This window comes from Pterocles gutturalis, unplaced genomic scaffold (genome assembly GCF_000699245.1).
Source record: "Pterocles gutturalis isolate BGI_N339 unplaced genomic scaffold, ASM69924v1 scaffold24799, whole genome shotgun sequence".
Classification (NCBI taxonomy): domain Eukaryota; kingdom Metazoa; phylum Chordata; class Aves; order Pterocliformes; family Pteroclidae; genus Pterocles; species Pterocles gutturalis.
In genome coordinates this window covers 37,611-50,461 of record NW_010131588.1, presented here as the reverse complement: position 1 = coordinate 50,461, position 12,851 = coordinate 37,611, and the positions used below count along the sequence as shown (strand labels likewise).

At 36.2% G+C, this 12,851-nt stretch overlaps 1 protein-coding gene across 1 annotated transcript in view; it reads right to left on the bottom strand.

Moving 5' to 3' along the window:
- Nucleotides 1-12,851, bottom strand: part of LOC104467048 (attractin-like protein 1) — a gene marked incomplete at both ends in the record, with an annotated part of 34,745 nt that overhangs the window by 4,989 nt on the left and 16,905 nt on the right. The window contains 2 exons of the mRNA XM_010080670.1: nt 6,794-6,881; nt 8,011-8,185. Of these exons, the coding sequence (XP_010078972.1) occupies nt 6,794-6,881; nt 8,011-8,185 (263 nt within the window). The remainder of the gene's footprint in view (nt 1-6,793; nt 6,882-8,010; nt 8,186-12,851) is intronic.

The window sequence follows — 12,851 nt, the reverse complement described above, 5'->3', positions numbered from 1 at the left end:
TTCTCTACACCATATTGCAGTGTTAATATTGATGTGATATTTTATCTAAATGTAGTAGTTCAAGACTTTTCTAAAACTTATCATATTTTTATTCTTTAGACTTTGCATTTTCTTTTTTTTTTCCTAAAAGAACAATACTTATCAGCTGCTCTGACCATACCTGGAAACACTACACTGTTATGCAAATCCTGCCTGCATTCCAGAAGAATCTTATCTGGTAGTTACCACAAAAAAAAAAAAAAAAAAAAGAAAAGGAAGTGCAAAAAGGGGGCAATTTATAATCCATTTCTAATGAATTGGAAGTAAATTAAACACCTTAAAATAACCACATAATTTTCATTTTGTATTTCTTAACTCTGCAATGGCTGAGAGAAAAGTTTATCTCTCAGAAACGAGTTTTCTGACTTAATTCTTATATAAATCCAATCTATTCCTGAAAATTTGGCCAAAGAAATGCTACTCACAAACCACACAAAGAAGAGTCATTCTCCATTCTCTTGAAACAAGACTATCAATCTCTTTTCCTCCTATCGACTGTACACATGCATTAGTATATAAATTAACTTTATGCAAACTAACAGGACTCAGAAATTCATCAGAACTTTCATTCTCTATACTTACCTGAAATTTCTAAAAGTTTAGTCAAATCTGTACATCATTAAGACATTTCTCAACTTTTTTTTCAAGCAAAATATAAGTCAGACTCAGAAAAAGTCATCTGGCAATAACTCATCCATCACAAGCCTGTTTTCTGCATTCAGTATGTGCCACCTGGTTTAGAACTGTCTAAACACCACCCCCACCCCGCCCCTTACTTTCCTCAGACCATCACCTCCTTTAATATGGTAACATCATCAAGAACATTCTTTCTTTATCTGTTATATCAAAAGAAAAAAAAATGAACAATCAACATCCCCACTTGATCCCATAATCCTCCCATTAGATCAGGACTAACAGACTGGAAAGCAGTTTTCACTTATCTCTTCCTCCTGCAAGTCTGCTTTATTATGCTGAGCTTATTGTGGAATTATATCCTCACTGAATAAGAACCTGAACAAGACCCTGCTAAGTTACACAAGGAGCACATTATAACCTAAGCTTCCCAGCAGGACCAAGTTCAAGACAGTACATATTGCAGCAACTTGTATGTCAGGAGGTTAGCCTAATCAAGAGTGCTGTCACTGTATTTCTTCATTATTTCCACAGTTTTCCACTGTGATGCTGGCTGTAGTTTTGGGGAGGAAAAAAAAAAAAAAAAAAACCACCACACACACACAACACACATGAAAAAAAAAAAAACAAAAACCACCACACACACACAACACACACGACACAAAACTAAACTTGAAATTTAATTCCTTGCCTGGACATTACAACATTTACAGAAAACTAGGCTGAAGAAAAGCATGCAAATAAAACTATGTGAACAGAGCTCTAAAACTGTTAAATGCTTAAGCTGGAATTTTAGCAGAGGTGTTGGTCTGATCTTTTGCACATTTAATATTTGTATTAAACATACTGGAACAAAGGAGTAAGTAACAATGAGTGCATAGAAAGTATTAACTAGGCATCCACTTTTAGATCTTCTAGAGATAAGAGCCAGTCATGTTGGGGCTTCAACTTTCAAACCACTTGGAATACAATTTGTTGAAACAAGGAATGAAAAATATCACTTTTACATAAAGGAACCAACCTCTTGATTAGTAAGGTTCACTTAATTGAACAGGACCTCTGAATGGGCTTTTATCTAGACTACATGCAAAAAGTGTATGACAGCTCATCTTACCTACTTCTCACACTTCTGAGGTCTGCAAATTAGAAATAGAAAGCCAGTTGTGCATAAGATGCAACTGAGAGTAATAAAATTTTTAAAAAATGCAACTTGGTGATACAACCTGCTAATAATTATTAATGGAATAGTTAGAAAAGACTTTTACATCCCTAGTGCCGTTCCAAATTATACTACAATAGCCAGCAAAAATAGGCACATAAAAACCGACTGGTGAAAGATTTCATCTCACTCATATTAAAGTGGAAAAAGGTTTTTTTTGTTTTGTTAATTATAGCTTTTGACTAGACTAATAAAAAATACCAGAAGAGATATACAGACTCAACATCAAGACCAACTAATTTGGAAAAGGAATCAAAAAAAAATTAGCTTTTTTTAACAACGCTTTAAAGTTGGAAGTAACATTCATAAAACTCAAGTGAGTCAAATTAAATTTGACTACATATAAAATGGCCTCTACACTGGAAAACATCTTTACGGTTACTACTGTGTCAGCCCGCCTGCGTGCTTCATTCCTATCACCAGTCTCAAAGGAAAGAAATCTCCATGCCCAGTCATCCTTCCACTGTCTTGGGACTACTAGTAACAGTTTAATTACAAGGTCGAGATTTGCAGTACAACCACAAGCTCACTACTGAGTAAACTCCCAGCGGTGACCCTATACTCACCCTGTATGCAACTCCCTGGCTACTTTATTCCAGGGATCTAGTCTTTTTCAATTTACTGTATAACTCCCTATCTAGTCACTGTTTACCAAAGCTATATGTACCTGTGTTAAAAACTTCACAAGCCATTTCCTCCAGTCTCTTTATAATTCTATTTCTTATATGAATTGTTTCAAAGTATGCTGACATTTTTCGATATCAAGATGACAGAAACTTTATATAAACTTTGAGATACAGAAGAACCAATTGCTAACAGATATAGGTAGGACCTTTCCAATAACCAGTCTGAAGAGGCATTGTAAAGGTAATACTATCTAACAGTTTAGTTGGTCTAAAAGCAAGAACAATTTTATACTCTCTCCTCTATAAATGCATAAAAAGTCCTAGTCACTTGTTATAACTATACATCAGTGGGAGTCTTCTGATCTTTTTTTCTTCAGAATAAAGAAGTACAGTACTTCAATTTTAACCAAAGAAGCTTTCTGAGGGAAATAGGCACAGTAACTTACTTTATTCTCCACAGAGTCAATTATATAGCTTCAATTTACCTTGCACCACAATCAGGCAATACTAGCTCTGTGCTCTCACTCCAGTCTAGCACTAGGTTTTGAAATCTCAGGAGTTCAAGTCAAAAACTTAATCTAATTTCTTCTTTGTGGATATTTTTTCTCTCAACTATAAAAGAAAAATTACACAATGACTAGTACACAGCTCACAACACAACTCAAAGCTGCCATCTCTAGGTACTACGTTCTACTACTCTTCACACTAAATTATTTTTCCGTTTTTTTGAGTGACTAAATGTCTGAAATATCAAGTTTACCCTGACAAGTTAATTTAAGGACTTATTTCAAAAGGATGTACTTTTTCACATGAAGTTTCTTCAACTTACATGACCAGCTCCTCTTGGCCCATGTAATTTTTGATAAAATCACTAGTACAAGCAACATAGTTATTATTTGACATGAGTGGTGCTATTTTCATTATTAATGAATTCTAATTACTAATGAATATGTGCCTTTGAAAACAGGAACAACTTCTTCACTACACAGTTGCTCGTAGCTTTCATTAATATTAACAAGAGTTGCATTTTCTCACCAAGATCCAAAAAGATCTCTGAATTAACACAGTTCTGTTATATTTTATATTTGCTGGTAAAAGTATCTCTAACATGGTTACCTTTTGTTCTGGAATATCTCAAGAAAGTATTAGCACTGTCAAATAAAAAGGTTAAATGATATTTTAAGCTTTTGTACTGAACTGCTAAATGATACATTACTCGAATGTTTCCCAACTGAAAGGTCCACATTCTACAAGAACTGTAATAACCAAAGATACCGGTCAGAAAGATTTGACCTTTCAAAGAACAGATAATACATTAGTAATGAATCAAGGAACCAATGAGAATAAAAGAATTTTTTGAGTTGATGTCGGGGCATGCATAGAATCTCATTCATATTACCACCGAAAAGCTCATCTAGAACATTAACCGTGCCATGTACGGATTCTGGAAGAGCAACAGATGGCAAGAAAACAAAACAACAGACAAAATCCACCCACATCTACAATTCTGCTAACTTCAAAAGGAGCACTATATAAAAGGAAGACCAATCACAAAAAGAAACTAAAAATATACAACTAAACAGATAAAATCTTTAATGACAATATGCAGACATTTTAAGGACATCTGCTCAGATCACATGAATGCCTCCCACTTAAAAAAAAAAATTCCCATTACAAATTACAAAATAGATCAAGCCTAACTTAACAGGAGAATAAGGGAGACTGACAGAAGTAAGAAAAGTACTTCAAAAGTATAAGTACTTCAAAATAAAGGTTCAAAAACTCCAGGAGACATATAAAGGAAGCCATGAAACAGTTTGACAAGCTGCCTTCAAAATGTATGTAAAGTACATGTATGTAAAATACACCATTTTCCAAATGCATTAAAAATACAGCCAACTAGATAATCTGTGGTGCCAACAGACAGTCTGAAGGAGTATACTGAGAAGATAAAGCCATAGCAATAAAATTAAGGTAATTTTTACATTTGAATTCTTCTTGGTAGACTTTACAGGTATTTCCATAGCAGAAATTAATAACAGAAAGTCATAATGAAAAAAACAAAACTGACAAAAAGAGCAACAAGTCACCAGGATCAGTTCTGAAGAAATTTAAGAACAAAACAGCTGACTCCTTTCTGCAGTGTGTAACTCCCTCCTCAAAAATGTGTCAGTACCAAGAGACTGAAAAGCAACAGGCAGAAAGGAGATAATTTAGTGAACACATTGGTAAGACACATAGACTGAGGAAAAGTGTAACAACTTTTGAAAAGGGAAGTTCTATCTTGTAAATCATTGGATTTTCCTGAAGGAATTAAAGGTCTGGTTGATACAACTACCTGGAATTTTCAAAACATGCTTGACAATGCTCCTCATGCTTTAAAGAAATTAAGTTGCTCTGGGACAAGCAAGGCAGATAACACAATGCTAAGTAATTTGATAAAGAAAAGTTGGGGAAAAAACGTTCACTTCTTAAATGAACAGAGGTCATTACCAGTGTCCCACAGAGATCTACAATTGGGATTTGTTTGTTCAAAAGATTCAAAAACAATCTAGCACAGGAATGAATAGAAAAATTACAACGTTTGTTGACAATACTGTTACTCAAAATAGCTGAGAAGGTCAGAAGCAAAGAATCGCAGAAGAATTTCATAATACTGAATGTGCAACACAAGGTCAAATAAAAGGGTAAATGAAAGTTCGTGTAGATAAGCATGAAGTAATGTATACAAAGACAACCCAATTTTAAGTCTGTACGTACGACGGTGGGTTTTAAGCTGACTGGGATGAGATCTTTAGGTTATAAATTATAGTTCTTTGAAAATATCAGCTCAAAGGCAACAGCAGATTTTCAAAAAGTTAAAATACTGTAAGAATTAACAGGAAAAAATTAGATCGTTAATTCTATAACATCAGTCTCTGAGGTACCAATACACGATGATTCCCCTTATCTCAGAAGGGATAACACAGAACTAGAAGAGGTAGGGGCAATGACAAAGTGTTATCTAAGGTATGAAATAGCTTTTTCTGGAGGATTATTAAATATGCAAGGAATTTTCAGCATGAAAAAAAACCAATAGAGAGAGGATATGATGGACTTATAGAAAATCACATGATACAGACAAAATAAATGGAAAATAGTATAAGAATTAGAGATTATCAAAATTAAACCAGTGAGTACCAGTTTTCGAAAAGGTGGCATTTCTTCATAAAACACACTGGAATTCTTAGGAAGAGGGTGGTATCAATGCTAAAATCAATATATAGTCAGAAAATTTGGAAAAAAATAAAAAGCATGGATTCATCCCTTTTCCACAAAAATACTATCCTATCTTAGAAAATCACAGCTGTATTCTAATCCAACTATTTTATGAGGAAGCTTCTATATGACATTTTTTCTTATATTCTTCTCAGGCATTTGCCCATTCTCCAAGACATGCTACTGAGCCAGATGAAAACTGTGGTCTGAGTGTTCACCTTTTCTGTTCTTCCATACTCGAGGCATCTTGTGCAAACAACTGAAAATTTTAGATACAAATTCTGTATTTCACCATCACAGTTAACAAGTTTGCCATCATCTGTACAAGGCTAAATTATGTACTGCATTCAGTTTTGGTCCTTTATTTTTTGGAGACATGATTAGCACTAGCCAAAAATTAATGGATTAACAAAAAGTAATTTTTTTTGTCCCTGACTGTTTGTGATCCTGCCTCCTGGATGAACCTGGACATGCGCTGTAGGTAGCTTGTCTCCCAGATGGACCTCTCAGACATGCGTTGTAGCCTTCTCCCCAGTCTTGTCTCTAGCTCTGTCTCCTTTTGCTCCTGACTGGACTCCCAGGATAGTCCCTGGACCTGGACCATCGCTTGCCATGTCTGTGGCTGTCAAAGGACCCCTGCTATGAGCACACGGCTCTGCCTGCTGGGCTCAGCCCCTGGGGATGGTACCTGGTCAGTGAGGGCACTGCCCACACTGGGTCACCCTTGGCTCCCAGCGATCCTTCCCTTACTGCAGTTACAATCATATTAGCCTCCTTTTACCAGTGGGTTTCGCTCTGAGGGTTTATGGTCAGCTAATAAGTGACTTAGATGTATTGCACAATTTTGGGAAAAAAGATTGTGCAATAGATCAAAGTACAGAAGAAGACACTAATACAAAATGCTTAGGGACTGAAAATTAAGTTATCCTCAAAAATCCACGTTCACGATGATTCATTTTAAGATCCCCAACAGCACATGCAAAGAAACTTATTAAACAGGATGCTGAAGAGTCCAAACCTGATATAAAGCAAGAGTGTGTCCATATCTCTGGAGCGGCCCTTTGGATACAGGTACTACGTTCCATATGCTGCTTTCCAAATTGTAGCTAGAAGACAAACAGAAAAGTAAACATTTTCTACCTGCAGAGATAGAGGGACTTTTGTATGTCAGAACTAACTTCAAGTGGGCACAGTTTGCCAAACAGATCAGTCACTGCTGTTTATCTGAATTTGTTAACAGCATTAACAGGACCACTTTTAACTGTTACAACAGTGTACTAACTAGTGATAGTGTACCAAGTGCTCATCGATGAAAAGAGAAGCAGCTCTTTCAGCAACCCATCAACAATCTCAGAAAAGGTGATTGTAATAAGAATCACCAGACTTACAAGAAAGTTATGAAACTAGACTGCTAAGCTCACTGTTATCAGTCACATCAAAAAACTCAAAACCAATAAACTGCTTATGGCACAATGTTTTGCACTACTTTGAAAACTTACTGTTGAGCACCCTCTAAGCTGTATGGTTGATTTTAATTTCCACTAAATTTTAATTAACAATTAATCCATTAATGTATTAAATCACAATAAGATGGAAGAGAGGTAAAAAAATAAGACGACAAAGATAGAACAGAAAATTGCCAAAGACAATGGCATTTGTTTTGGATTGCAAAGCTGTGGAAGAAAACAAGTAGAAAAGAATAGAATAAACATGTTAATATCCTAATACTTTCAATTACAACTTTAGGGCCTCTACACACATACAAGTCACCATACAAACTGTCATAAATGTGAAGAAGTGAGATACAGATGACCCGCCTAACCCTACTGGCAGGGCACCAACAGGCTAAATAACTGCGCTAAATACAAGTCTCTCATAATTATAAATTAACTTTGATAATGCCAAGAGCATTCTAGATGTACTGTCTGAAAAATATCGGCACATGCATTTTTTACTGTTTTATCACCACAAATATTTTTATGTTTTGCAGCAAAGGATAGTGGCAGTTTTCACGAAACTGAAGAAATTACACATAAGTATCACACACAGATCATTGTTACCCATATTTTGACTTGTCTTAATCATAAGAACACTACAAGCAGAAAATAACACCGTTAAAAAGAATCTAAAACCATATAAAACTTACAGTTAAACTGCAGGATAGAGGTTACCTCCCTGGTATGATCAGTTTTCCCTAAGCCACACCAGAAAGGACATGAAAGAGAAATCACTTACTTCAACACCATCTGGAATGAACTGTAGTTAAAAGAATATCCACCAATCACCCACATAAATTTCCCATGTAGGACTGCTTTATGTGAAGCCCGGCCAACAGAAGGGCTGAAGGGCTTTACATTTGGTAGAATCCAGTAAGACTCCGTGGAAGGGACATTCAAAGAACAATCTGGACCTGTTTTGTAAACAAATGTGCAATTTGTACAATCTGTTAGACAGGGATGTTAAAGCCAATAAAGCAGAAACAGGGGAGGCTTAATTACAGATGTCAGGAATACTAATTCTGATAAAATATTGTATACACTTTTCTGTTCAACAAATGCTCAATAAAAAAAAAAAACTGACAAGGGATGTCAATCAAATTGAAAGCATTAGATTAGCTCCAATAATAATGATCTATTTCTGCATTCTTCCCAGAAAACATACTGTATGAGTCACAAATTGGAAGAAAGGTATAATGTATCACATTTTTATGCAATACAGGTCTAAAATGCATAGCACAGTATACAACACATGTCACCTTTGGAGAAAAACTATCCTGCATTTGAACTAGCCAAAGTAAGCTCATAGCAAATAACATCACAGTAAATCAAGTTACATAGATTATACCATATTAAATCTCAGGAATCAAAATTTGCCATTTGCCAATGCCATTCTGCATTCTCTTTTAGAGTAAATACACTGTGAAATGCTTTATAAAAATAATGTTTTGGATATATGAATTTTATTAAATTTTATAGATTGTTCTACAAAGACACCAGAACCCACAACTATATATTCCTTTGGAACATATTTTAGCCAATTATTTCTGCTAAATAAGGATAAGTCAGCAAAATGTGTCATTTTTAAGTTATCTGATTATTAAAATCATGAATAGCAGAAGCATTTATTTTTCATTTGTTCTATAATAACCAAAATGTGATCTCAATCAATAGTTATGCTTTAGATGTTGGAGGACATTTAAAATCTTGTTATTTAAAATCTGAATATGTTCAGAACTTTGCTTAAAAAAAGACAGCATAGGCACTATTTGCCTCTTGTCAGTGACTGTACAGCACTACTGACTGGATTTATCTCTAGATGGGAAAATGAATTTTCAGGACACCAGTGTGTTCTACTTCAAGCATTATCAATCATGGAATTGAAATTTTTATCATCAGTGATAGCACACAGATATTGTATGACAGTCAAATTATTCCTGTAATTTGATGCTGATACTATAAGCAATGTGATGTCCCTCTCAGCCTGCCTGACTGGGATAAATCCTTCTCTCAAGCTACTGGACATTACTAAGAACTGAAGCTGTAAGTCAGAGTGGGCATAACCTTCTCTGGAAACCCAATGCTAAAAATATATATACACACACACACACACACATATACACACATATCCAAAAAAGCAAATACACACAAGAAAAAACAAAACCAAACTCTTCCGTATCCCAAACGTCACTTGCAACACTAACTTTTTTAAAAGGTTCCAGGGAAGATCTGGAAAACTACTGGCCTGCTATGCTTCTGTTGCTACCAGACAAATTGGCAGAAACTATAAGAATGGACAGAATTAGTCAATAGGCAGATAATTGCTATCTAGTCATAAAAATCAGCATAGCTTTCGTAAAGAGAAGGCCCATCTTCCAAACCTCTTAAAGGTCTCTGAAGATATCAGGCCTGAGTGATCCAACTGATACCCTGACGTGGATTTTCACAATGCTTTTAGCAAAATTCCTCACCAAAGACTTTTAAGGAAACTATCAAAAAAAGCAAATCATGTTAGGAACAGAGAACACCGTTACCCCACTGTATCAGTGGTTTGCCTACACTTAGAAAACTGCGTGTCCTACTCCAAAAATCAATAGTGCTGGAGACTGTTCACAGAAGAGTAACACGGATATTCAAAGGAATTGAATGGCTTCTGTAATTGGAACTACTGAGTTGGCTAGGACTTTTTCACTCGGAGAAAAAAAAGAAAATTTGGAAGTGAATGACAAATGTCTGTACCAGAGAGAGTGGATATGAAGAGTCTACAGTCTCTTTGAATACAAGAAGAGAGCTTTATCAAAAGCCGCTTGAAGAAGCCACATTCAAAACAAACAAGAGGAGATAGTTTTTCATGCAAGAAGTATCAGATCTCCTTGGCAAGGAACTCTGACAAAGGATGCTCTGGATGCAAAGGTTTACACTGAGTCAAGCAGAGACTGGATAAGCATCTAGAAGAGAGCTGCTGAAGTTTACTAAATAAACTAAACAAGTAATTTACGTCAACTTTATAATATTAAAACATACTATCCTTTGGGGGAGAAAAGAAGAGATTACGTTTTTCCAATGTGTATTAACATTTTTGGCTAGATTATTACAATTACTTATTATGCACAACGACCAGGAAAATAATCTGCACCTAACCAATTATCACCTTCTGCTAGTAATCTATAGAAGAATGACGTCCACTTGTATCTAAATTACCTTCCATCCATTAAACGATGGAGACACTCAATTCCCATTGTTCATTATACTTTCTACCCAGAAAAGATTAATGGTATTTGAATGAGGTCTAATGAGAGTATGAACAATTCAGTATATTATTTCTTGGGCATTAATAATAGATACTGTAACAGAACTGTAACTTCAGCAAGATTCTGATTTTATAAATCACTGGAGGAAACACTTAATTTGAATCTAAAAGTGCTTAAAAATAAACAGTTTATTAAGTATTCTTTGATCAGGGAAGAGCTTAGAATTACGAAAACGGTGTCACTAGTCAGAAAATGAAAACATATTGATCTCTTCTATTAGAGCTACCACTCTTGCACAGAAATGCAGTGGTCGACAGTGTCCCCTAGTGGCACACAATGAATAAAACACACAAACTAATCGCATGCCAATTGATCAGAGATTTTCATTTCCGGAGACAGGGAATCCCAGGAGTTCCTTTAACAAACCAGAAATATGTTTAGATGACTATATTAAATTAAGGACAAGCAAAAACTTGGTATAAAAAGTTAACAATGCAAAAATCTTAACAACACTGTTAACCAAATCAGTGACTGAAAGAATGTTGCAGGATTCTAGCAACCTTCTTACTTTCTCTCAGCCTCAGTGCTTCATTGCTGGTCTGCACTGAACGACAGGAAAGGTGAGATAAAGAGAAGAAACACCACCTACCCAGGTCTTGTTCTGGCATGGAGGAAGGACACATTCGAAGAAGACACACCTGAACTCAGGAGCTTGAAAACAGCAGGTTTTACTCAAAGAACACATCAATAGCCTGTGCATGACACACGCATGCATTGAAGTGACATCAGTTGACACGGCCACAAGAAGAGGCACCCCTGCCTCTCCTCACTGCTTATTATTCAGCTATCATTGCTACTGGCATCAGTTTTCACATGGCTGTACCATGAACCAGACAAAGGAACGCATCCAGGTTAAGAATTCCTTTGTTCTCAGCCAGGCTAGCTTTTAAACTGGATGCATCCCTTTATGTTCCACCTTGCCCACATGCACATGGCTGTGCCAAGACAAGCATGACTGTGTGGTCAGGACTGCCCCTTCAGTGAAAGTGCAAAACATTCATGGAACGTGCTGGTTTGAGCTGGTAGAGGCTCAATTTTCTTCACAGTAGCTTGGATTTGTGCTGAAAAAGAGTGCTGATAACCCAGGGATGTTTCAGTTACTGCTGAGCAGTGCTTACATAGAGTCAAGGTGTTTTCTGCTCCTCATCCCACCCCACCAGCGAGTAGGCTGGGGGTGCACAAGAAGCTGGGAGGGGACACAGCTAGGACAGCTGACCCCAACTGACCAAAGCGATATTCCACACCACATGACGTTACGCTCAGCATATAAAGCTGGGGGAAAAAGGAAGGGGAAAACATTCAGAATGATGGCGTTTGTCTTCCCAAGCAACCATTATGCACGATGGATCCCTGCTTTCCTGGGGATGGCTGAACACCTGCCTGCTGATGGGAAGTGGTGAATGAATTCCTTGGTTTGCTTCGCTTGCATGCATGGCTTTTGCTTTCCCTATTAAACTGTCTTTATCTCAACCCATGAGTTTTCTCTTTTATCCATATGATTCTCTCCCCCATCCCACCAGGAGGAGTGAGCGTGCAGCTGTGCCAGGCTTATTGCCGTCTGGGGTCAAATCAAGACATGGGGTTATCACAGTATGTACCAATCAGTACAAAAATGGAATACAGGGTTGAAAAAACCCAAAGCAATAGAATAATTCTGACTTCTACTGAAACATCATTTAAAGAACAAATGCATATGTGCGGCTATTGCCTTATAAAGGCAACATAAATGCAGGACTTATAGATATCACTTACAGATTTTGCTATTTAAATACATATACCATGAAAAATCACTGTTATTTCAGCATAAATACATTTTCTCTTCATAAATATCACATTCACTAAATACACGCAATTTGTGCAACAGAGAGCACTACAGCTTCAGAATAAAGATAATGACAAATGTGGGGTTTTATTTTCTACGCAAATATTATTTTTCCCCATTTATTTAAAATTGGATCTCTTTCTTATCTTCCTAATGTGTCACTCAATCCACTGGGGGGAAAAATAACCCACACTTTAAAAGCAGCAAACAACTTTATAAATCTGAATTGGAAGTCAATTACGTTATCCTCAAAGGTAGGAAAAAATTCTATATGCTTAAAAAAGCGATTTACCCAGACAACACAGGAGAAGGAATCTAATTTCTATCTATTGAGGAGTTTTATGAACTGCCAAAGTAACAATCTGTTCCAGTAGTTCTAGTCATAAGATCAATTTCCACCTAATGAGAAAACATCATCTACTGTCTTCAACCATAATCTTTTCCCTT